A 26,169-nucleotide genomic window follows, 5' to 3' on the forward strand; every position below is an offset into this window, starting at 1 on the left:
ATTGACATGCCAGGGATATATCCAAAAAAAGTGCTTTTTGCATGTCATCATGTTTAATTCTCACAATCAGTCCTTCCCCCACCGCCAGATTTGCATGTGAGGACACACTCTGTTGAAGAAAAGTGAGTTCCTACAACCCACAGCGGGTACTATTCCATTTCCCATGAAGCCCGAGCTGCTGCCCCGTGGATGGCCCCTTTGCAGCATCGTCAGTCTTGAGTGGACAACTTTCTTTAGTCCACAGCCGGTGGGCCCACCTTTCATTTACCCATTAAATAAAAATCAGTATTCCTATTGAGTGCAAAATGCCGCCTTAAGCAGTTTGGGGCCACTTGAAACAGATTGGATCCACCAGCATTTTCAAAGATACCTCTGGTCCCAATCCCCAGTCTTCCTTGTTGACTTTGTTGTTTGTGTGCTTCTTTGAGTTGGCATGCTCCTCTGGGTGGAGATTCAACAAAGGAAATTCTTAATTTTAACAGAAAGCAAGTCGGGGGCAGTCATATGCATTTCAAGAGGATTCTTGGTTTTATGGGATTATCCCCAATAACAGCTCTTAAATACCAAATTACCCTTTGATCATTTAAGATGTGAAAAGACTAAAAATTTTTCATAGCAAATTTTCCAGAAACGAGTCCATTTGGAAACCAATTTACACCTAAAACCATGCACAATAAAGAAAAGAGCTGACTTTGAACGGGCCTCTGTCTGACCATCAGTTGAAAGTCAAAAATACCAGGCCTAGCGTCTGCAGGTTTTGGTTGATATTAAGATTTATTTTCCCGGGAGGCCAGCGCTGACCTCAGTCTCAATTTGGTCGATATTTCTCTCTCGGATCAATGAGTCTTGATGGTAGCTGAAACTACAGTCAGTTGCTACTTGTTGACTCACACAGGCCTTGCTGGGTAATTGAGGAAATCAGTTGGAGACGTCTTTTCTTTGGGGACTGGTGCCAGTTTAGGTGTTTGATTCTGTAATTGTTCCATTTTTGCCACGATCTCCATAAAACAGTGCTTCCTGGAGGGTCATAGGCCACAGAGCCCCCGCCGTCTTTCCAGAGGGATGTTGACACATGGTCACCTCAAGAAGCCAGCCTGCCTGCCACCTCCGCTGACTCACTGACGAGAAGGGAGGACTTCCTGTTACTGAGCGCCTACTGTGTGCCAGCCCTCTGCTGCCCCCGTCCCCACTGCATCCATCTCCCTCCTCTCAACTGGACGTGCCAACTCCGGGTGGACGCTCCACACTCCACCAGGCAAAAATGACAAACGTATGTCCCTAGCTTTCACCCTCAGAGCATTAAAAGTGGGCATCTTTTCTTATGGTTCCAAGACCATGTGGCCTCTTGCAAGAAGTCTATATACCAGAGACTAACACTGGTTGGAAGGTTTAAAAAAATGATAGGATTCAAGAAGAAAAAGGAGATGAGAGAGGCATTTAGACATTTTTGTAATCAAGATATCGAAACTGACCCCCTTGGGTTTTTTTTTTTAACAAAATAACCAAACACAGCCTGCCTTCACAGTTGGCTTTCTGGTAACGAGGCCATGCATTGTCGTGAGGGTCTTTCTGACTAACAGCGTGATCAGTTTGTCTAATAACCTTAAACACTGACAGGGAGTCATTATTCCGATGTACCAGTGGTTCTTCATCTTTTTGGGGGTGAGGGAGCACTGTCAAAAAACTCAAAATGTGTAGTTTCCCTTTAAATTGGGTGTGGGGCGTGGGCACTGCTCACTGACCCCCTGAAGCCTTCTGGGGACCCTGTTTTCTCCCCCTAGTTAAGTGGCCCTACAGCAGAGCTCCCAGAAGCCTTTGGGTAAATCCGCACACTTCCAGAAAAAGCTGGCCTCGCTCCCTTGTCTCAGAAGAAGCAGGGAAAGCCAGAAGCACGTTTGATTTCTTTATATTGCCTTAGGTCAGGTGTTGATTTAGAGGCCGATGGGAGGAAGAGAAAATAGTTTCTGTGATGTGGAGGCCAGACCTCAGTGTTTCGAGGAGAATGGCAGCAGGAAGCATGAGTGTGAGGGGAGGGGGTCAGCATTCCAAAACCAACCAAAAGAGAAGAGGAGGCAGTCCTTTGGGCTCCCCAAACTTTGGTATGCTCCTCCTGCCTCCGAGTCAGCGCCTTCCTCACTGAGCATCGCTCTGTACCGCACCCCTGAGTCCTCCCCCTCTGTCATTAAGTCACTCCTTCATGGCACATGGTAGCTGGAAGGGTCAGGCCATCCCTGTCCTGTAAGGATAAAATGCTGTCTTGTGAGCAAAAGACTGAAGACACAGAAAACTCAGGATCACTGTGGGCTTCATTACCGCAAGTTTTCCAGCGGGTCTCTTGTATCCTGTCTATCCTGCTCCGAGCCATCCTCCGCATCGCTGCCTAGGGAGTTTTCTAAACACAACTTCAACCACGTCATTTCCCTGCTTAAAATACTCTCATGGCTCCCCCTTGCCTCCAGGATGAAGCACGGCTTCCTGTGGGTTGTATGTGTGGGAGGGCTGTCATCATCCATCTCCCACTCCATCCCGCTACCCTGCGTGGCCTTGGTCCTCTTACCGGTGGCCCTGTGGGCTCTGTCCTGCGCCTGCTGCCCTGCCTCATCCTCTAGCAGAGCCGCTTCCAAGATGTGGCTCACTCCCCACCTTCTTCAGGCCTCCTGCCCCCTCAGCCCCACTTCTCTGCAAATCTAGGTTCTCTGGGGCATCAGAGTTATGCCTCTGCATGTCAGTGACCTGCCATCGCCGACTCTCATGGCACCTTTCAATTAATCTGCTTTTTCTGACCCCTCAAGGCGCTGATGCCCTTGTTCCTGGAGATGAATGTGGGTCACCTGCCATCACCCCAGCTGGCTGCTCTCACTCCTGGCTGTTGCCCCTCCCAAGATGGTAGGCCAGCTTCCCCTCCTCCACCTCTCCAGTGTTGGCTGTCCCTGGGCTTCTCTTCTCTTTGAACACGTTGCCTGGGAGAGTCAACACTCTCACAGGTGCAGCAGCTGCCTGTGCAGCCCATCGCTTCCCTAACCTGGATCTTCAAGTCAGTTCCAGACAGGAGCTTCTCACTGTTTACGGGACACTCCCGTGGAGGCCCATGTGTCCCCCAGATTCACCACGGCACACATGGAACTAATTCCCCCCCTTTAGACCTACTCCACCTGAGATATCCTCGCCTCAGCGAATGGCTGTCCCATGTGGAATCTAGGTGCCTTCCTCTCCCTCACCCCCATGTCCACTGGTGATTGAAGCCTGTCTCTTCCTTCTCAGTGTGCCTGGGCTTGTCCCTTTCCTCCTACTCACTGCCACAGCTGGCTCACACCCGGCCGCCTCCCCATCCATCTGACTTCAGAGCCTCTCCTTGGGGCTCCCATAGCACCTGGCCTTACCTGTATTTTAGCACGTCCCACTCCACCAGGAAGTCACGTTCACCTGTCTGCCTTGACTTTCTCCTCCACTAGAACCACGTGGTTCGTTTGTACAGAGTGACCTCTGCTTTCCGTATACTACAAAAGCTACACAGGGTAGACACCTTAGGTAGTGCAGACCGTGGGAACATTTTTTTAAAATCGTGCTAGAATAGACATACAATTTACCGTCTTAACCATTTTTAAGTGTACAATTCCAGAGTGTTAAGTACATTCGCATAGTTGTGCAGACAATCTCCAGAACTCTTTTCATCTTGCAAAACTCGGTCCTCATTACGCACCAACTCTCCCCTCTCCCTCCCCCAGCCCCTGAAAACCACTCTCTTACTTTCTATCTTTATAAATAGGTAGCTCGCATAAGTGGAATTGTATGGTATTTATCTTTTGGTGACTGGCTTATTTCACTTAGCATAACATTGTCAAGGATCATCCTTGTTGCAATGTGCGTCAGAATTTCCTTCCTTTTTAAGGCTGAATAGTATTTCATCGTATGTATATCCCACATTTTGCTTATCCATTCATCTGTCAATGGACACTTGGGTTGCTTCCACCTGCTAGTTATTGTGAATAATGCCACTGTGAACATGGATGTACAAGCATCTCTGAGTCCCTGCCTTCGGTTCTTTTGGGTATATACCTAGAAGTGGAATTCCTGAATCATATGGTAATTCTATTTTTTTTTTTTTTTGAGGAACTGCCATACTGTTTTCCTCAGCAACTATAGTATTTTACATTCTCACCAAGAGTGCCCAAGGGTTCCAGCATCTCTACATCCTTGTCAATACTTGTTTTTTGTTTTTTGGTCATAGGCAATTTTTTTCTGTTTTTTGATAGTAGCCATCTTAATGAGTGTGAGCTGGTATCTCATTGTGGTTTTGCTTTGCGTTTCCCTAATTATTAGTGATGCTGAGCATCTTTTCACATTCTTTTTGGCCATTTGTATATCTTCTTTGGAGAAATGTCTATTCTTTTCCCCCATTTTTTTTGTGGGGTGGATTGGCCCTGAGCTAACATCTGTACCAGGCTTCTTCTATTTTGTACGTGGGATGCTGCCGCAGCGTGGCTTGATGAGCATTGTGTAGGTCCCCACCCGGGATCCGAACCTGTGAACCCCTACCTGCCAAAGTGGAGCATGTGAACCAAGCTGGCCCTTTTTCCTCGTTTTTTAATTAGGTTGTTTGTTTTTTTTTTTTGTTTTTGTTTTTTTGTTTTTTTATTGAGTTATTGATAGGTTACAATCTTGTGAAATTTCAGTTGTACATTAATGTTTGTCAGGCATGTTGTAGGTGCACCACTTCACCCTTTGTGCCCACCCCCCACCCCACCTTTCCCCTGGTATCCACTAAACTGTTCTTGGTCCATAGTTTTAAATTCCTCATATGAGTGGAGTCATACACAGATTATCTTTCTCTTGCTGGCTTATTTCACTTAACATAATTCTCTCAAGGTTCATCCATGTTATTGCAAATGGAATGATTTTGTTCTGTTTTGCAGCTGAGTAGTATTCCATTGTATATATGTACCACATCTTCTTTATCCATTCGTCTGTTGATGGGCACTTAGGTTGCTTCCATGTCTTGGCTATTGTAAACAGTGCTGCAATAAACATTGGGGTGCACAGGACTTTTGGGATTGCTGACTTCAGGCTCTTTGGATAAATACCCAGTAGTGGGATGGCTGGATCGTATGGTAGTTCTATTTTTAGTTTTTTGAGGAATCTCCATACTGTTTTCCATAGTGGCTGCACCAGTTTGCATTCCCACCAGCAGTGTATGAGGGTTCCTTTTTCTCCACAACCTCTCCAACATTTGTTGCTATTAGTTTTAGATATTTTTGTCATTCTAACGGGTGTAAGGTGATATCTTAGTGTAGTTTTGATTTGCATTTCCCTGATGATCAGCGATGATGAGCATCTTTTCATGTGCCTATTGGCCATCAGTATATCTTCTTTGGAGAAATGTCTGTTCATGTCTCCAGCCCATTTTTTGATTGGGTTGTTTGATGTTTTGTGATTGAGTTGTGAGAGTTCTTTATATATTAAGGATATTAAGCCTTTGTCAGATATATGACTTGCAAATATTTTTTCCCAGTTAGTGGGTTGTTTTTTTGTTTCAATCCTGTTTTCATTTGCCTTGAAGAAGCTCTTTAATCTGATGAAGTCCCATTTGTTTATTCTTTCTATTGTTTCCCTTCTCTGAGAAGGCATGGTGTCCGAAAAGATCCTTTTAATACTGATGTCAAAGAGTGTACTACCTACGTTTTCTTCCAGAAGCCTTATGGTTTCAGGTCTCACCTTTAGGTCTTTAATCCATTTTGAGTTTATTTTGGTGAATGGTGAAAAAGAATGGTCAATTTTCATTCTTTTACATGTGGCTTTCCAGTTTTCCCAGCACCATTTGTTGAAAAGACTTTCTTTTCTCCATTGTATGCACTCAGCTCCTTTGTCAAAGATAAGCTGTCCATAGATGTGTGGTTTTATTTCTGGGCTTTCAATTCTTTTCCATTGATCTGTGCACCTGTTTTTGTACCAATACCATGCTGTTTTGATTACTGTAGCTTTGTAGTATGTTTTGAAGTCAGGGATTGTGATGCCTCCCGTTTTGTTCTTTTTTCTCAGGATTGCTTTAGCAATTCGGGGTCTTTTGTTGCCCCATATGAATTTTAGGATTCTTTGTTCTAATTCTGTAAAGAATGTCATTGGGATGCTGATTGGGATGGCGTTGAATCTGTAGATTGCTTTAGGTAGAATAGACATTTTAACTATGTTTATTCTTCCAATCCATGTACATGGAATGTCTTTCTATCTCCTTATGTCGTCATCCAATTCTCTCAGAAAGGCCTTGTAATTTTCATTATATAAGTCCTTCACTTCCTTAGTTAAATTTACCCCAAGGTAGGTTGTTTGTTTTTTGTTGTTGAGTTGTAGGAGTTCTTTATGTATTCTAGATATTACCCTCTTATCTGATAAATAATTTGCAAATATTTTCGCCCATTCTGTAAGTTGCCTTTTCAGTCTGTTGATTGTGTCCTTTGATGCCCAGAAGTTTTCCATTTTCATTAGCACTAGTTTTAAAGTCATCAGGGACCAGTCCTCCTCATCACTGTGTCCCCAGTAGGGGACCTGGAACTTGCAGAGTGTGTGGGGAGTGAAGGAACCATGGAGGGCAGGGATCTGGGATTGGAGCTCTGAGTCCTCATTGCTCAAAGTGTGGTGCATGGACCTGCCGCCTGCGCATCGCCTGAGAGCTTGTTGGAAAAGTGGAAATTCAGGCCCCACCCTAGACCTAGCGAATTAGAATCTGCAACTCAGCAAGATCCCGGATGAATCTGATGAGCGTTAAAGTTTGAGAAGTGTGGCTCTGAATAACTTATCAAACTCAGTAGCCAGCTCCAGTTCAGTCACTGTGGACAGGACAGTCACTGCTGCCTTAGTGAGAGAGTTCAGCCACCCGGGGAGAATGATGGGTTTTCTTATTTATCAACAAAGAGAAAATTAGGAGAATCTACTCCTAGGGGCATTGTGACTCTCCCCCATTCCCGAAGAACTTCCCTGGGCGAGCTCATCCCCATCCCAGCTGGGGGTAGCCCTGTCCTGTGCCCTCCTAGGGCCCCTCCCAGGAAGAGAATTCTGACCCCTAGGGAATGTGTGACCAAGGCCTGCTTGCCAGGGATTCCCTCAAGTTTAAAGTCAACAGTAAACTTGTCTCCTCTCTTGGAATCTGAAAGATCAGAGCACTCAAAACGGACCTAACGGGATGTGGTTCATGCCATCAGACTTGAGAGGCAACCTGTCTTAGGAACCGGCCTTCCACGGAGTGGTCCACCCAGGACCGGGATGCTGTGACCCGCTCCATGTCGGCCTAACATCAGGAATGCAGCTCCTTCTCCCAGCCCACTTTCGCTCTCGAGAACATACTGCAAGGACCAAAAAGAGTTTTTCTCTGATCAGTAGCAGAAAAGGGCTTTGAGGCACATTAAACACCAGTGATAGAATTCTGAGAGGATTTTAATAATAACCCGAATCCCAGCAAAATTATTTCCAGAGGACGTGCACTTCAGGTTTCTTGAAGGATGTTTATAATAAGCCAGAGAATTTCTCTTGTTGTCGTTAATGTGCTAGAACTGGTTTCAGTTAAATTTTACATGAAAAGGATATATTAACCTGCATAAAATATGTTCCTAATCTCGATTTAAAATTAAAAAGAAGAAAAAAACCCACAACCACATGTACAATATATTGCCCCAAGTAAAAGCCTTGGGAAAAAAACAAAAACTTTGCTTGTACCACGCTCGTACCATTTTTACAGAGATAAAAATTCTATGCTCCCCTCGGTACACATGCACATCCCATTATTGTCACGGGGAGTTATGCATGTCGGCTGGAGGGAAGAATAGTTGTCGAGGCTTCAGAAAGGATGAGAGTGGGGAAAACAGAAGTCATTTGATTTCACGGGCTTCCTCCGGTCCACGGAGAACGGGAGGCTGGGGCCTTTGAGAAGTGGGAGGCGAGATCAGACCTTCCAAAACAGGAAGTGGGGGCATCCTTTATTAGGGACTGTTAGCCCTGACCTGGGGCTGTCCTTTCCCCACAGGCCACGAGGTTAGAGACGAGGCCCCTCCATTGCCTCACGCTGTCCGCAAACAGCTACCGGGTTACGTGCTCCTCAGCTGCTTCAGAGGCCGCTGGAGGTTGGTTGAGCCTCTGATTTTACGAACGATGGGCCAGGTGAAGCTGCTACTTTGGAGGAGTCCTTTAAGATGGGTAGCACCTGAAGCACTCCGAAGGAACCCCCTTCTGGGAGCCAACGGGAATCCTGCTGCAGAGGGTCTGTCTCACTCTGTTCTAGAAGGAGAATGTGGCTTGTGCTTTGAGGAGGAAGGTGACTTTGGAATTGATCGCCTCAGGACTGTGTTTCTTCTGTTGGCTGCATCACTGATTCAGTCGATCATTTTCCGCTCTTCCACTTACTCATTCCCCAGCATATATAGGGCGCCGACAGGCTGTGTGGGAGGTGCTGTGGGGACAGGAGCGTGAGCCTTGGAGCCTCCTGACAAAAGGGAACAGGTGGCAGAGAGTTGCTGGGCCTGAGGTTGGCCTAGGCTGGAGGCGGGCCCGGAGGTCCAGCAGGTCCAGCCCGAGTGGCCTCACCTGGTTGCACAGGCCCATCCTGCCCCCAGGCGTCCCCAGGGCCCCACTCCGGGGCAGGCTTGTCCCTGTATGTCTGCAGGAAATGTCCCCGCCGAGGGGGAGCTTGTTTTCCATCTCAGCTCTGCTGATTTGCCGTCTTTATTGGGCACTTCATTGCTGGCATCATTGCACTGCTGGGAAATTTTTTTTAAACTTTTTCACTCTATTTTATTTTTGTAATCTCATGGAACAATATTATTTGTACTCACATTTGATTTTTTTTAAAAGCCTATTTCATTTAAAACCTCAGTTTTGAATGCAGAGCACTTCAGAGTTGTTATTAAAAGACTTTTTCAATCTCGAATAGAGAATACTAGAAATGAAGTGCCATTTTGGAAAAAAAAAAAGAAAAAAAATCATCAATGTATCTGTAACATCCAGCTAGGCATAAAAAGTATCAGGAAGAAAATCTTTGTGTGAAATTCTGAATTCTTGATAAACTAAGGGTACATTTAAGGGGATTTTGTTTCCCTTGCCAGATTCAATTCCAATTTATTATTATAACTTCCTAAAGCCAAACTTATAAATTCCAGCAAGCACATGTGATGTCCAAAAGGCAATAAGACACAGCGTTGTGAATTTATGATTAGAGTGTGCATAGAAAGATGAAAAATACAAACTAAGAATTTAATGATATGTGCCCATTGCCCACATTACATATGAATACAACAAATGAGCTAGCATACCTACAGCTATCTTATATTTGGTCTTCAAGCTTGGTTTGGGCCCTGTATGTTGTGTCCACAGCAATGCTAGTGATGACGATGGTGATGAATGTAATGATCATGATGATATTGATGGTGATGATGAGAGTGATGATGGTGGTGATGATGGTGGTGATGATGATGGTGGTGATGATGGTGGTGATGATGATGGTGATGATGATGGTTATGATGGTGGTGATGATGGTAATGAGGGTGATGAGACCCACACTTCACTTGGATGATACTTCGTGTGGGCACTATCCCAGTGTATATCAGTATGAACACTGGGACAACCCTGACCTGAGCATTGGTCTTGTCTCCGTCTCACAGAGGAGGCAGGGGAGGCACAGGGAGGTAAGTACCAGCCCAAGCTCCCACAGTGGGAAGTGGCAGAGCTGGGTCTGGCCAGGCACTTGGCCCTGGGTCCCTGTTCTTCCCCACTGGGCTCTGGGCTCTGCTGCCTCTCATCGAAAGCACTCAGTAAAGTCCTAGTCCACCGGGTCTCAGGGTGTTTTCTGTCCTAACCTCACTGGATGGGTTTTTACGTGATGAAAGCTACAAAGGGGCTTCTAGGTGGGGTGCCTGAGTGGGGCTGGCAGTTCAGAATAATGGGAAGTGAACTTCCTTCCATAGACTCTTATTCCTCTGCAGTGGCATCTGTTAGGGCTTGGCTTATCTTCTTCTAAATATTTTTCTATGTATATACAAACTTATATCCATATCTATGTATATATTCCCAAAATGTATACACAACTGACTCGCAATCACTGTAGGTCATGGCTACAGATTATAACAAATACATTTCCGTGTGATGAGTTCCCTGAAACTGAGAATGATCCTAAACGAACTGTTCATACAATGAAGTGTATTCTCATTAGCAATGTATCAGGCTCATATTTCTACATCAGTACATATAGACCCACCTCATTCTTTTGATGACTGCAAAATGTTACAATATCATCATTTCTTTTATTTATCTATCTACTATCTATCTATCTATCATCATCATCATCATATGTCTGTATTTTAACCTATTAAGTTGAAATCCACATGCAGATTTTCTATGATTCCAAGTAGTAGAACCCAGGGGTCCTACTTCTCCATAGACTGTCCTCATGGAAATCCTAGATAGGCTGGAAGGGAAAGCATCCCATGGTTCTTCTCATGATCTCCAAGAGCATCCCCTCCCTCATTCCTGAGGCCGAGGACATCCACAGGAGAGTTTTTTATTGTTAGTGTCCGACTTGTTGTTCTTTTTTCATTTTGTCTTGAACTCATTCGATCATTTATTTAAAAATGCCCTTCGAGTGTCTGTCTCCCTTGTACCAAGTAGTACCTGAGTCAGGTACCTTCCTAGGAGCTAAGGTAGAGCCAGTGATCTGCTCTAGCCCGGTTCTATCCACCAGAGAGAGCAAATCCCTTTGACATCTTGAAATCAGCCATGTGGGAGGATTTACACATGTAAACCATCAAATGCTACAAGTCAGAGCTTTTTTCTGGGAGGGCCAGTTGCTTAACAACTCCACAATGTCCCAGCACATCTCTGGATGCAGCAGTAAGTTTGACGGTCACTGCTTTCGCGGAGGTGAGGGTTGGTTAGAGGCCGGGTCAGGAAGCAGCTCTGCTGCTTACTAGCTGCTGACCTCAAGCTTCTGTGCTTTCGTTTCTGCACGAGTCACATGAGGATGATGAGAAGGATGCTTTCTGCAGAGAGTCGTTGGTGCACTAAGCAAACCTAATGTGCTCTTAGTATATTCTATTGGGAGAGGACAGCAGATGACCAAATGGACAGTGCTTTCTAACACCAAGGGGCCACAGGTGCTCTGCAGAGGAACAGAGCAGGGCGAGGCAGCCAGGGAGGGACTGGGGTTCCTGGGGAGGGCGCCTCCTTGGAGCAAGGGCCTGATAAAAAGAGGGAGAAAGCCACACTGCTATGTGGGGCAAGAAGTTCCCAAACAGAAAGTACAGCGCAGGAAAAAGCGCTGAGGTAGGCTCTGAACAAGGAGTGCTGTTCAGGCGAGTCCAGGAAACACAGGGTGACCAGTATGGCTGGAGTGCTGCTCAGCAAGGGGACATATGGTGTGGGCTGTGGTCTGGGGTGTCCCAGGGTGAGATCGTGAAGGATCGGGATACTGAGAGGGTCTCTGGATTTGCCTCGAAGCGTGATGAGAAGCCACTGGAGAATTTTGTGCAGAGCAGTACGTGGCATGGTTTGACTTACCTCTTTGGAAGGGTTATCTTTCCCACTATTAAAAACATATGACTGAATTTGTTTGGCATTGGCCTGAGGCCCAAAGGCACCCGTCAGGATCCGGCACATGATGTTTTCCAAATGATCTCTGAGTGTCTTTTTCTTTCTGTCTCTAAATATTTCAAAGGGACCAATTCTTAAAACAACACCTGTTCGTACTCTATAATAAAAATTATAGTAATAATAAAAATAATTGAACTCTTGTGAGGCATTTGCTATTTACCTACCAGGTAATGTTCTAAGTATATTATTTGTATTAATGCCTTTAGTCCTCGAAATAACCCTGTGGGATAAGTACTATTATGAGTCTCACTTTATACATGAGGAAATGGAGGCACAGTGAGGCTTAGTAACTTGCCCCAAGTCACACAGCTAGTAAATGGCAGTCTTTCTGTCTCTGAGAGTCCACGCTCTTAAGTACCAGTAGGCAGACCCTTGCACAATCTGCCGAATCTAGAAGAGTGTTAAAGATTGCAATTGGTTAGAAGGTTGAGAGTGTTCAAGACTGAAGATTCTCAGAGTGGACTTCTGCAAAAAAGTAGACAGCCAAACGCTCTCTTTTTCTGAGCATCAACCCTCTCTTGGATAATACTGCCAGTAAAAGTACTTTGGGGAGGCAGCTGGGAAAACATCCATCTATGGCCCATGGGGAGGAGAAAATGAGTGACTGTATTAGATCATGAAGCTATCACTGTGCCGCTGTGAAAAGTTTCATGTGTCAGGACCCTCCCCAAGAGCATTATCTATAATCCCATTTTTGCTTCCGAAACGTGCGTTGGTGAAATCTGGGGCATCCGTCTGTTTTATGACGTGTACAGCCTTGGGCCTTTCTGTGCGTGGCTTTGGCAGACTCTATAGCTGGTCGCCTCTGTCATTCCTCGGGGCAATTAGCCGGGGGCCACGTGACTTTGCGTCGTGTTGAATTCCTTCTGGGAATGCACTTCGCTAAGCATCCTTTGACTTCTCCAGATTCTAGGGTGTGATGTGCGTTTGCTCTGCCCAAGTGACTTCCTCCAACTCAAGGTGCCACCAAACCTGGAGAGGACTTTGAAACCTTCATCTCCCCCAAGACTTCTCTGCTGAGTTCCAGATCCTTTCTGATCCTCTCAAAGTCCTAGAGAACACTGGGTTATTGGCCATTAGTCAGTGAGTAGCCATGTGGAAGCCAGGAGTGGGGTAGAAATCGGGGCAGATATAATCCCAAGGCCTATAGATGTCTGAAGCAATGGAGGAAGTGGGCGTATTGTGCCTCAGAGAGCATCTGTGTCCCCATGTGTGATGACCGAACGTCTGGTCTCTAGCCCCTGGCTCACACTTTCAAGATGTGCCTAAGTCAGCAGTGACAGCTGCCTGCTGGATTTCGGGAGTGCAACTGAATTCCAGCCGTCACCTCTGAATGAGGATTCTGGTATCTGTTATGCTGCTACAGCCAGAGGTCCCAGTGTGCCAATGACCTCAGCTCCAAGGAGATGGTGAGAGTAGGCCTGGTGTGTGGCTCCAGCAGTTACCTCGGAAATCTCCCCTGGACTTCGCCAGGTCTACCCCTCAACACTCAGCTTCAAAATTCCACCTGTCCAGGGGGCATCTCTAATCAAGAGTCTGTTGCCACCTCCCACACAGCCTGGCCGAAGCAGAACATGTGCCCTTGTCACCTCCATCCTATGCCGGTCAGAGGTGATCTACTCCTTTCTCAGAGGCTAGGAATCTTGGGGACTGCGGAGAGAGACGAGGGGTCACCTATTGGCGTTCCAACGTGATTCTCTTCTCCTTTGTTGTCCGCTCCACTCAGTGTCAGCTCTGTGTGTCTGCCCTTGGAGGGTCTTGGGTTCTGAACCCTCAAGTCCTCTGTCCCTCCACACCCAGCCAGGCCCCCAGGCCTCTGATGAGGACAGGGTCAGCTCTCTTCTCCCCACTTCCCCTTTAGCTGGAGCTCGCTTTACCCGCTGAGCGGTGAGGGCCTGTTCTGAAAACTCGCTCTCCCACTATTCGTGCCGGTGAAGATTCCCCATTGTCTTCGGAAGGTCACTGTCTTCCTCTTTGGGACTTCAGGGACTGCTGTCTGCCTGCTCACTCACCTGGGTGCAAGGCGTTCCCATCAGAGCCTTAGTCACTGCTTCTGACCGTGCTTGTGAGTGCCGGGCACTGCTGATGAGCAGAGCGTGGATCTGGTGCAGGACGCCTGGCTCTGAGTCCAGACTCCACCCAGCAACGGCTGCATGACCTTGAGCAAGTTCCCTGCCTTTTAAAGCCTGTTTGCTCATCTGTGAAGTGGGCCTGGCCATCGGACCCACCTCACGGGGCTGGTATGAGGATTGAATGGGGTGGGGAAGACTTGCTAACATTTGCTGAGTTCTGATCTCAGAAGGACTGCTTCTCAACCACTACACTCTGCCACCTCCCAAAGTGGCTATTGGGTGGCGTCCTTTGTTCCATCATTGGACGTCTCGGTCTTGGAAAGATGTCTCCTTGGTTCGTTTTGATTCTTTATTGTCGTCAAACATGCACCACAGGGCTCCACTTCTTCTTTCCTAATATGCCTAAACATAAGTAAGTATGCCAGTTGGTGGACCTGTGGAACTCAAAATTAAGTCAGGTTCATATTCAAGGCATGCTGATTCTAACAGGACCGATAGGGACCATGCCATAGGTCCTGAGATACCCATTGGGGGCCCTCCGTCGAAGAGAGGTTCTTTGAGTGCCCCGCCTCCACCTCCTCGGTGGCTACGGTTCTGTGTGTGTGGACACTGTGAGGGGAAAGTTGGTTTTACCAGGTACCGCTCTGTTGAATAAAAAATGAGCACTTATCTCGAAGGGAGAAGGGGAAGTCTGCCCTCGATAATATGTAATTCTCTCTTGGGTAAATAGATTCCTGACAGTGCACCTCGATGGAACTGTGATCACATTTTTTAACTCTAGGGTGACGTTAGCATAAACATCCATGTCCTGGTTATTGATCTGTTGCTGTGATAATGGTATTACCCAATTGAACTTCTGACATCGGCCAACTTGCAGTGGCTACAATTGCATTTCTCTTTTATTCCTGCCGCTTAATTCAACTTGCACATCCAATTGTGATTGCTATGAAAAAATATTGGTTTGCAGGCGTCTGCATAGAATGTTAAATCTCTCTCTCTCTCTCCTGGTAGGAATATTAACTTTTGGCTTGAGTCTTGGAAACACACCTACAAAGTGAAATACTCAGGAACTACCAATTTGGAGTTTGAAGCGTGGTGTGTTCCCAAGAGGTGCACATCTTCTGAGTTCCTCAGGGTTGAGTTTTCTAGTGTTAGTCAGATCAAGTAAATCCTTCCCCATGGGCATACTTTCCATAATATCACTCTGAGACTAGGGGAAAGAAGGGCCTAAATTAGAAATGGGAGGTCCAGCCTGGAGGCTGTCACCTGCTGTCGCAGCATCTCACCCCTGGCAGGGCAGAAGGATGGGGATGGACGACGTGGCATTTCCAACTCTGAAACTTGCCTACTGACTTTGTTGCACATAGAGTCCAGAGGATTCCCTCACTGCAGAGAAATCTGGTGTGTGTAGTCATCTTTTCCTAATTCTTCTGAGGGAACACCATGCTGTGTGGGAATTTAGTCTGGCTCACCGGCCATTGGTGAGCACTTGAATTCAAGTCTAGGATTGGCGAGGTCCTGAAGGACAGTGAAAAGGTAATTTATTACCAGACCACTAGCACTTACTAGAATGGCCAAAATAAAAAATACTGACAATCCCAAGTGCCGAAAAGTACACAGAACAACTAAAACTCTCAGGTACTGCTGGTAGGAGGGCAGAATGAGGCAGACACTCTGGATAAATAGTTTGGCAGTTTCTTATAAAGTTAAACATACACGCTTTGCATATACCCCAGCAAACCCATTCCGGGGTGTTGACCCTTCAGTAATGCAAATGTCACACATGAACCTGCACATGAAGATTTATAGGAACTCTCTTCATAACTGCCCAAAACTTGAAACAACCCAAATGTCCTGCAGTAGATGAGTGGGCAAGCAAACTGGCGGTACGTGGCACACCATGGAATAATCCTTAGGAGTCAAAAGGAACAAATTATTGACACACGTGACAATTTGGATGGATCTTGAAGGAATTCTGCTGAGGGAAAAAAGCCACTCCTAAAAGGTTACATGCTGTGTGATTCCTTCCATATGACATTCTCTAGAAGACAAAACCATGGCGACGGGAAACAGACCAGAGGTAGCCCGGGGGTAGGGCTGGAAGGAAGAGGTGACTACAGAGGGTAGCATGAGGGAGTGTGATGGAACCATTCTGTGTCCTGTCATGGCCGTGGTCACAGAAATCCAGCCATGTGTTAAAATGCATGCAACTGTCCACCTAAGAAATAGCTCTTACTGCATATCATTTAAGAAAATGAAAAAGTTTTAAAAAATCTTCTTTGTGTCACTGGAAGGCACAGCAGGAGGCTCCAGTAGAGCTGTAATCCTGGGATGAGGGTGCACACGCGTGTGTGCACGAGTGCATGAACATGGGAACATCCCTGCAGGGTGGGGGCGTTGCCCACATTCGAGAACATAGCTCAGGAGCATGCTTGGAAAGTTCTTAAATTTCATTTATATAAATAAATTAATTTATTATAAAATCCCTTCCTTCTTTGGCCAGTGGGCGGTTCTGTGATCATGATTATTGGAGAGAGAGAGACTGAGGGCATTCCCAGAAGACTTCCCACAGTTGGGCAGTGCTGCGGAGGAGGATGTGGTGGGGAGGAAGATGTGGTGCGGCTGGAGTTGGGGAGCCCTCACAGAGGCAGGGTTGGGTTTGAAGGAATAGGGGTCCACACTAGGCAAGGGGGAGAGGGAATTCCATGCCGAGGGAAACAGCATAAATAGACACCGGAAGGCCCCTCGCCTTCGGGGGAAGTTTGGGAGGGGGGCCTGGGAGGGACACTAAAAGCAGATCCTATGGGACAGCTTGGTCTATAGCATAACCCTTGGTTGGCACTTTCAACAGTGGCAGGATGTCCAAATAAATAAATGTCTTCCCTTGGGGCTTTGCAACCTGCAACATTTATTGCTAGAGCACTTCTTTGATATTCCAAACATCAGATCAGAAAGATCCACCAGGCAGGTCTCGGTGAGTGTCTTTGCTGCGAAGGAAAAAATTCTCTAGCCCTGCTTCCGGCTCGTTTGACCCCCTACCCTGAGCCCCATCGTGTCCTGCTCCCCAGTGGGCTGGGCCCTCTTTTTCAGCATGCAGGGCAGCAGGCTGTGGGCTGCCGTGATTGCTAAGGGCCCCCAGAGATTACGTGCCCCCAGCCCCACCATTTGGCTGCTTCCGTGTCACCCTGGGAGTGGGAATTCCCAAAGCGTTGGTTTATTTTATGTATTTCACTTTATCTTAAAACAGATTGGCATTTATTTGTCTTTTACAAGAAGGTATCTGGGCACAGGCCAGGGCCACTTCAGTACAGATGGCACCTTTGTGTAGATTACAAAAAGTGTCCCTTCTGAATAGACAAATTACAGAAGAGCGCCCAGCCTGTTGGAACAGCCCGCACCCTAGAGGACGTCTTGGGAGAGCTGAGCGTGGGGTGAACGTCAACCCTTGGTCATTCCAACCTGGAGACCACAGAGACTAAGCCATCCATCTTTTCTCTCTGCTGTCTTGAGCGTGCTGGCCCTGGTTTCCATGCTTGTGGCCTTGAGGTCTCAAGATCCACTTCAGTTATTTTTCCTTGGGAAGAAACAAGACACCTTCGCCCAAGAAGGCCTGAGCCTCGGTTGCTGCCTGCAGTAGCTTCCCTCTTATGCTGGAGCCGAGTGCCCTTCTTACTAGTCAGGATATAAATGCCTAAAAGCTGGTGGGGGTATAGTTGGGGCTGTCCTGGGCATGGGCTGCCAGCGATGCAGCTAGATTGTTGCAGCCCACGGTGAAGCCAAGATGTGGGGGGGCAGGGCTACTGGGCGTGGGAGGCGTGTGTGTGTGTGATGGTTGGTTACTATCTGAGGGAGTCCTGGAGCATCTCTCCTCCAGCCTTGCCCCTCACTGAGTACGGGGGTAAATGCATCAGACCTTATGCCTCTCCATCCCTTGGGAGAGAATGGCTCTCCTCTCCTATTGACATGTAATGCATTGATCTCTTGCTGCCTTGATCAGGTGGTTCACCTCCTATCCTCTGAAGGCAGACGATTCCCTCTTCTTCCCCTCTCTTCCAATGTATTAGTGTCCTTGGGCCGCCATAACAAAGTACCACGGACGGGGGCGCTTACTCAACAGAAATTTGTTGTCTCACTGTCTGGCGGCTAGAATTCTGAGAACACACGGTCGGCAGGGTTGGTTTCTTCTGAGGCCTCTACTTGGCTTGCAGGTGCCGTCTTCTCCCTGCGTCTACACGTGGTCGTCCCTCTGTGATGTGTGTGTCCTTTCTTATAAGAACACACATCCTATTGCATTAGGGCCCACCCTAATGACCTCATTTTATCTTGATCACCTCTTTAAAAGCCCTGTCTCCAGATGCACTCATATTCTGTGGTACTTGGGGGTAGGGCTTGCACATTTTATAGGGACACAGTTCAGTTCATAACAACTGATTTTGTAGAATCTGTTATCTGTCAAAAGATGTCTAGTGTTATTAAGTTCACATAATTCTTGGCAACTTATGAAGAATTCAGAATGTATACAAATGGACAATATTTTGGCTGACCCTCTAGAGAGAAAGTAATGACACCAAAATATTTATTTATTCAGCACACAAGTGTTTGGCAACTTCTAAGTAGGCACCGTGGAGTCAGAATCTTTACATACATCATCTCGTTTAAATCTTCATTTGCATCAGCAAGGTAGGTCTTTGAGTGCCAGTGATGGGGCTGGCCCAAGGTCACACAGCTGATGTTTGAACTGAGGTCCGGATTCCTCTCGCACCCGTGCTCTGCAGTCAGCCACACGATGATGGCCTCCGGGCCACACTCCTCTCCTCCTCTCCATGAGCACTTTCACCGAGCAGAGGGAATTTTCTTTTATTCCAGCCCTCCTTGGATATGTCAACATGTGTCTATACCTGAACTTCCATCCCCTCTTGCTCGTAAATCCTCCTCCAGACTAAGGAGTGGATCCTCCATGGCTGCGAGGAAATGCAGGAAAAGTGAGATTAAAGGCACAAAAAACAAAGGGGTTGAGAACAGACGAGACACCAAGCAGTTGGACACACAAATGCGAGGCCTTGATGGGAGGCATAGGGAGAGAAACTGAGCAGGCGTCTCTGCAGCCTTGGTGAACGGGGAGAGTCAAACACGACAGTCCTGAAAAAGAGGAAGTGATGCAGTTGCTTCTCACGGGTCTAGCAAATTCTAGAGCTTTTCCTAAAGGGCCCAGCAGCACTTCCCAGCGGCTGATCCACTTCTGCTGTCTGTTCCTCCCCTCTCCTGCTTTCCAGTGAATTCAGCAACAGCAGATAAGAGTGTAAAGTTCGTATCTGAGGTCTGGAGATCCTACTTTCATCAATTTCCTTTATGTTTCAGTGGAACCTAAAGGAGTGTTTGTGAACCACAAGCTCCCGATTATTTAAGTCTGTACTCTTGAGTGTGAGTGCCTGTACCTCCTGCACCCCCAGGAGGAGGCTGGGGCCTTGCAGAGGGTCATTAGATGGTCAGCGACTGGCAGGGAACTAACTGAAGTGTGTCCCGATTCATCTTCAGAGCCCCACCTGCTGTACTCTATCCTTGAGTTGCTGGAGATGCTAGGAGTGATTCCTAAGCTTAAACTCAGGGTGGGTTTGTAGTGTCAAGATTGCAGACATCACCTGAAATACAGGTGGGGCTCCTCACCGGGTCCCTCCTCCTGGCTCTGCCCTGTTGCAGTCACCTGCTTTAACCCTCACATTCTGCTCCTGGCGCCTGGTTTACTTCCAGTTCTGTAGTCTTACCTAGTCTTACTGAGAAGCCAATAATTTTCTCTAAGCTACTTCTCAGTGCGCCTAACTCTTCCACGAAAGCATCGGTGCAAAGAAGGGTAGCTTGGTGACACTGGTGAGGAGCCCACGTTTTCCCCCCTTTCACTGACCGACAGGAATTTATTTCCAGTTAAACAAGCCGGGAAATGTAATTAAGCACATGGTTGATAGTGATAGCCAAGCGTGCCTGCCAGAAAAACGATAGGTTCTTTAAAGGTGCCAAGGACTGGTATTATGCATCGTCTGTTGGAAACCATACGCTTCACAATTCGGAGCCTCTTGCGTGCAGCCTCCTATCTTCAATCAAATTATGATATTCCAGAAATATGCATAAGGGAAATGATTCTACACATTTTATGGTGGGCTGTTGCTTGTAGCAGTAATTGAAGTACCTTTCCACTTATGAAAGTACTAATTTTATTTGTTTTTATTGCTTTTCTAGATGCAATTATTTATTTAGTGTGCTTTGGCTTTATTAAATTATGTTTACTATAGGAACATCATAAAAATGTATGAAAGCAACACATCAGCCAAGCCAGCCTGGTGACCTGTGTTGAGAAAGCTAGTGTTATTTTTCATATCCAAACATAATGGAATAACTTAAAAATAAACAGATGACCTGCGCTAGAAAACAATGCGATTTCCAGGTAATGTAAGAAAACACCTGGACAATGTGATTTCATAAATCTTGGTTCTAAAATTTACATGAGTTGGGTTTTGCGTGTTTATTTGAGGACACATGGCATTTCTAAATGGAATCATTATAATGTGAAATGTAATTAAACTGAAAGGCAAGACGTAAACGGGATTTTTGTTGGCTGGTAAGATATGGACGACTGAGATGCGAGGTAAAAGATTTTTGGTGTTAAAAGACAAGCGGGAGGCTGTCTTTTTAAGAAACTTAGATTGGATGTAAGTGGTTTATTTGTCCTGAATTTTGGCGAGATAACCAAGGTGTAAGCCCAAAAAAGCAAAAAATCAAAACAAAATGAGAACACAACCACACCCAGAAACAAAAGCAGGGCTCCTTGGGTGAGAGTCATGTGTCTTTGATGACTAGAAATTAGTGACTGACTTTTATTTTTCTAATTCTGAATTAAAATTAATTAATGTGTTGTTTAAATGCATACGCCTACTACAAAATTCAAATGAATACAAGAGAGGGTCTGTCTCCCTCCAGCCAATTGGTTTACTTCCCCAGAGGAAACCATGGACACGGCTCTTGATTTTCCAAGTAGGTTCCAAGGGTTTTCTAAGCACATGAAACATATACACACGTATTTACTCACATACACACACGTGTACACAGTGATGGTATAGAACATCCAGTGCACATGTAGCTCCATCATGCCTTCTGAAGACTGTACCGTGTGCTCCACTGTATGGATGCACCAGGCTCCGACTGATGTCTATTTTAAGTGTTTTTTGCTCATACCAAGAAACACTTCTACCAACACTATACAAGAAAACCTGTTTCTTTTGGAACCTATTTTTTTTCGTATTTGTCAACTTGAAAGACAAAAACTGATGTCCGAGTGTGATTTTAAACCATGATTCCCATTATGAGAGAGGCTGAGTCTCATTTCATACACGTAAGAGCCTTTGTATCTCATTTCCTATGAACTCCCTGGTCCTGTCTCTTCTTTACTTCATTTTCTAATGGATCGTTGGCCAACGTCTTTGTAGAGTTGTAAGTCCCTTTGATATGAGTGGCAAATATTTTCCCCATTTTTTCAATCATCCTTTGACTTTTTTTTTTTTTAAAGATTTTATTTTTTTCCTTTTTCTCCCCAAAGCCTCCCGGTACATAGTTGTATATTCTTCGTTGTGGGTTCTTCTAGTTGTGGCATGCCAGACGCTGCCTCAGCGTGGTTTTAATGAGCAGTGCCATGTCTGCACCCAGGATTCGAAGCAACGAAACACCGGGCCTCCTGCAGCGGAGCGCGCGAACTTAACCACTTGGCCATGGGGCCAGCCCCTCTTTTTTTTTTTTTTTTGATGGTAATTAGTACATTCACATTTTCTGGAGTTCATTTTTATAGTTTATATTTTTCAGGAGCATTACTTATTTTATCCTGTAGTTAAAATTTTTTTACAGTAAGTCGAGCAAGGTATTTTTAAAAATAATTTTGAAAATGACATTCAGGGGCTGGCCCGGTGGCGTAGTGGTTAAGTCCGAGCACTGCACTTCAGTGGCCTGGGGTTCAAGAGTTCGGATCCCAGGCACAGAGCTACACACTGCTCATCAAGCAATGCTGTGGCAGCATCCCACATACAAAATAGAGGAAGACTGGCAAAGATGTTAGCTCAGGGCAAGTCTTCCTCACCAAAAAAAAAAAGAATTATATCCCCTTTCTCATTTCGTATTTTATTCAATTATGCTTTTTTCTTTTGATTAATTTGTTTTTCAGTTTCTTTTATTGGTGTTTTCCAAGCATAAACTTTTGGATATTTTTATTCTTCTGTTTTTCTCTTTTCTGATTCATACAGTCTGGTTTTAATTTTATTGTTTCTTCTTTCCACTTTTCTTCCATTTATGTTTTCTTTTTCTAAGTTCTTCAGCTGGATGCTTGATTCATTTAATTCACATTGTTTAATATAAACATTTAGGCTATGATTTCTCTCTGAGTACTGTGTTCTTTGTGTTCTGGCAAGTAATATTTTTTATCATTATTTTCAAGCTACTCTTAAATTTTAGTTTTATGCAGGTTAAATCATTTAAGAAAATTTCTAGATGGTAGCATTCTAGTTTTTTTTATTATTTCTAGAATTTTTTTCTTTCTGTTTTTACCTGTATTTTTTCCTTTTAATCAGAGACTGTTAGTTACATTATTTTACTTTTCAGAATTAAAGTTTACTTTGTGGCCTAATGTTTAATCATTTTTTTTTGTTAGTGTTCTATGTCAACTTGAAAATGAACCGCAATCTCTCTTTGCAGGGCATAGTGTTCTATGTAAGACAGTGAGATCTATCTTATTTAGGTTATTTAGGTTTTATATATCCTTTTAAATGTTTCCCCGTCTGTTCCCCTTTGAGTCCCCACAGGCTATGGAAATGCATGCCTGATGAATGAATGCATGATGTGGAGCTCCCTGTGGTCAGCTAGCATTGTGCTGTGTCTTGTCTTACAGCCCAAGATTGCCGAGGAGAACTTAACCTATGCCGAGCTGGAGCTCATCAAACCCCACCAGGCTGCCAAAGGCATCCCCACCAGCACCGTCTACGCCCAGATCCTCTTCGAAGAGAACAAGCTGTAACTCTGCGTCCTCTTCCGTGGTCCTATTTAATACCTGCCGCCCCAGTTATTTATGAAACCTTGGAAACAAAGTCCTTATTTTTGTATTTTCACTCGTACCTTCTGTGGCGGGGATCCCCTTTCCGGTGGCATTCCCGGTGCCTTCAGAGATACGAAGCTCCTCTCCACAAACCGTGGGGGCCACACCTTTGGACCAATCTCCCAGGACAAGATGTTTCTGAGTCTGAGCCCTGAGCGGTGAGGACTCTGATTCTGAGAGCACCAAGGAGATTTTTCTGCTGAGCCAAACCCCTTCACATTCTTCTTTCTCTGGGTTTTTATATTTTTTAAATCTTTTTTAAGTCTTCATTTTAATCTTCGACTCCTCCCGTATCCATGGTATCGAACTCATAGTATATAGCTAGAGGAAATGCCATTATAGGCCAAGGTGTGAATGGTAGGTATGTAGGAATAAGTTTTCAGAGGATCAGGTAACATTGCTCGGGCACCTGGAGCAGAGCAATCTGCTTATTGCAAGCCTTCATTTAAGATAGCGTCTCTTGTTTTAAGTAGATGCACCGACCCTGGCGATTTGAGGGCAGAGAGTCCAGGTTGTGGGGAAGTCTGAGGTCTAGGCTGACAGTGGACTGACTGTCTTTGAGTCCCCCAGTGCCTGTTTCCCCACTCCTGACCACCTGGGGGCGCAAGACAAGTAGAACACCGTTCTAACAGGCTTCCACCCCTTTAGCAAGAGGACCTATTCTGGTATAGAAACTTATATTCTCCAAGGAGTTCTTAGTACCTTTTTCCCAGGGAGCAGGGGAATTTGCCAACAATTGACGCACTGGAGGAAGCTGACCTCTTGGAAGTGTGCCAAGAATGTCCACTCATGTGACAGCAAAGTCTCTTGCCTGGTTCCCCCAGGGCAGGAGAGTAGGAAGAGCAAGCTGAGCTGGAAAAGGGTGTCCTGAACACCCCAGTGTTACAGAGTGCCTCCCCAACTCAACTTTGCGTGTGAATTCTAATAGATTTGGGTGGGCGTCATGGCAGGGATGCGTGGTGTATAAATCCATGAGGAAGTTGCTGTCTGGACCTGTGTGCCGTCCAGCTTCTCACTGAAGACCGATCCATTCTGGAAGAGAGCCATCCTGTCAACTGTGTGGTTAAGGACACTTCCTGATGTGTGAGCGTGCTCTGGGTGGTTATTTGCTGCACACTGCAGAGTTTGTTTGGCTTTGTAATGGACCGTGTATATATGGTAAATTATCTATTTTAAACACAACCTTGAGTGTGAGTTGTGCCCCTCTGTGTATCCATGTGAACTTGGTCAAGTTTCTCATCCCCTAACTGTCTCAGCTCCGTGTTTGTATGAAGATGACATAACCTCTCATAGAATTCTTCTGATGGGATAATGAATATTGCAAGATTCTGGGCACTATTGCTACACCCATATACAGTGTTAACATTCATGCTAAAGCCAGTTCACATTTTCAAAATAAAAATGTCTTTACTACTTAAGGCTGTCATTGCAGTGACTTTAAAAAGTACATATTTGTCCATGACCTTAGGTCTACCCTCGCAAAGACCCACAATAGCTTCTGAGTGCCTCTCTGGGTTTACTCGGAATGGCCCAAATTGGGAGCAGGTAATGATTCTTCCAGAAGCAGAAAGGGCCTGCCTCCACAAAGAGGAAGTCCTTCTCTCCGGCCTTCACCTGAATCTCATTCCCTCCCTTTCTGCCACGTTTCAAAGATAGTGAGTAAACCACACGGCTTTTGAGGAAGAAGACCATCTGGAAGAACTCCCTGGAACTTTGTGGAGCATCTCTTTAAGAGAGGAGGCTGCCTGGTTAGCACACCATTCACATCCTGATCATCACAGGCATCATATCGTATTTCAGGAAGGAGCCGTAAATTTGCATAAAGGCTGGTGAGGCCCTGGCATGGGAGTGGAGAGTGGGGCATGAGAAGAGGAGATGATGGGAGAGGGTAATGGGCTGAGAGGCTCCCAGGCCTCTGGAGAACAGACTTGAACTTTAAACCCTCCCAAACCCACCCCCTTAAATTCAGTGGGAGCTTAGGGCCATCACATAAGGAAATGAATGCATCTCAAGAAAAGGGCACCAGCTTCTAAGAGCTGGTGGCTAACAAGTCATTGTTATAGATTCAATTGAGACTCTTTCTCCAAAACTCTGGTCATAGCTGCACAAATCAATGCTAAGGTGTGCGAGTGGGGGACCCACTGACATGGAGTACAAAGGGTGAAAGACCATCCTCTCCTACGGAAAATGCTTCCCAAGGGAATCGTGGAAGCTCCTGGCAACATCTAGGCAGAGCTTGTCCCACTCTTTTCTCCAGAAGCAGACCATGCAAGCTTTGCTCAGAACTGGGAGCAATGGATGCTTTGGACCTGGTGCTTCTTTGGGGTGATAAGTCTTGACATTATTGTCATAGCAAACCTGAAAAATGTGTCTACTCATTCATTTTCGATCAATACACCACTAACCGTGCATTGACATTTCTGAAGATAAGGAAGGGGAAACCTATCATTCCAACAGAAATTAGGAAAAATTCTTCGAGTTGTTTTTACTATCAAGCGTCTAGGGGAACAACTCTATATAAGCAGTTTTCAATATGGACAATTGCGTGTACATCTAAATGAAGTTAAAGCAAAGACAGACCGCTTGCTGGGAAGGCAGCGGCTCCCGCAGGCAGAGAGCAGACGCTGTCAGATTTGGTGGTGAATTCTAGCCTGGGCCATGTGTGGCGTGGAGCCATCACAGGAAGCAAGGAGGTGAAAGGGGGTCCCCACCTGAATGAAGCTGTCTTGAAAAGTCAAAGCCCCCAGGTCCTGAACTAAAGCAGCTGTGGTGGGAGGAAAGGGTTGGGGTTTCTTTAGGATCCCCTCTTCATTGAAACATTGTGACTTTGTTAGCTCATGTAGTAAATAAGAAAAAGCCTGGCCTACCCCTCCTGATACTTGCTGGGGTGAAAATGACACGGACACTTCATATTTTTTAGTGTATAGTCATCTGGGTCATCCCACATCTCAGTAAGCCCCAAGACTTGCTTGGAATAGGAACACTAGATGAATGGGCGCCCTTAGCGACTCTTCATGGCTTTGTTCATCACTCAGCCCCTCACGTGCATGACTACAACCTCAGCGGGGCCAATAATGGGGCTCATGCCTCAGTCACAAAAAAATGGGCCAAAGCATGCATGGGGCCCGATCTGGGCTAATCCAAATTCTTGGCAGACAGAAACCATCTCTCCCTTGGGCAGCCAGGCTGGGATGCCACATACCAGATCTGTCTACAGTGATGTCTCGTGCCAAGCGGAGAAGCCTTGGAGAATGAAGGAGTCGCTGAGAGAGAAGCAGGGAGGAGAATGTTCTGGAAACACAGAATCCTGTCTCCCAGCTCCGAAATCCCCCAGCCTCTTCTCTTTCC

At 45.9% G+C, this 26,169-nt stretch overlaps 1 protein-coding gene across 2 annotated transcripts in view; it reads left to right on the forward strand.

Annotated features, from left to right (window-relative positions):
• The window catches only part of VSTM4 (V-set and transmembrane domain containing 4), a 96,712-nt gene extending 72,473 nt beyond the window's left edge, over positions 1 to 24,239 (forward strand). The window contains exon 8 of one of the 2 annotated variants that reach the window (XM_023648231.2): positions 22,618 to 24,239. In XM_023648231.2, the coding sequence (XP_023503999.1) occupies positions 22,618 to 22,743 (126 nt within the window). In that variant the 3' untranslated portion in view covers positions 22,744 to 24,239. Of the gene's footprint in view, positions 1 to 8,011; positions 9,239 to 22,617 lie in introns of those variants that run through there. The other variant, XM_023648238.2, reaches the window with a different exon arrangement.
• Positions 24,240 to 26,169: the final 1,930 nt, after the last annotated feature.

Source organism: Equus caballus, chromosome 1 (assembly GCF_041296265.1).
Source record: "Equus caballus isolate H_3958 breed thoroughbred chromosome 1, TB-T2T, whole genome shotgun sequence".
Lineage (NCBI taxonomy): Eukaryota > Metazoa > Chordata > Mammalia > Perissodactyla > Equidae > Equus > Equus caballus.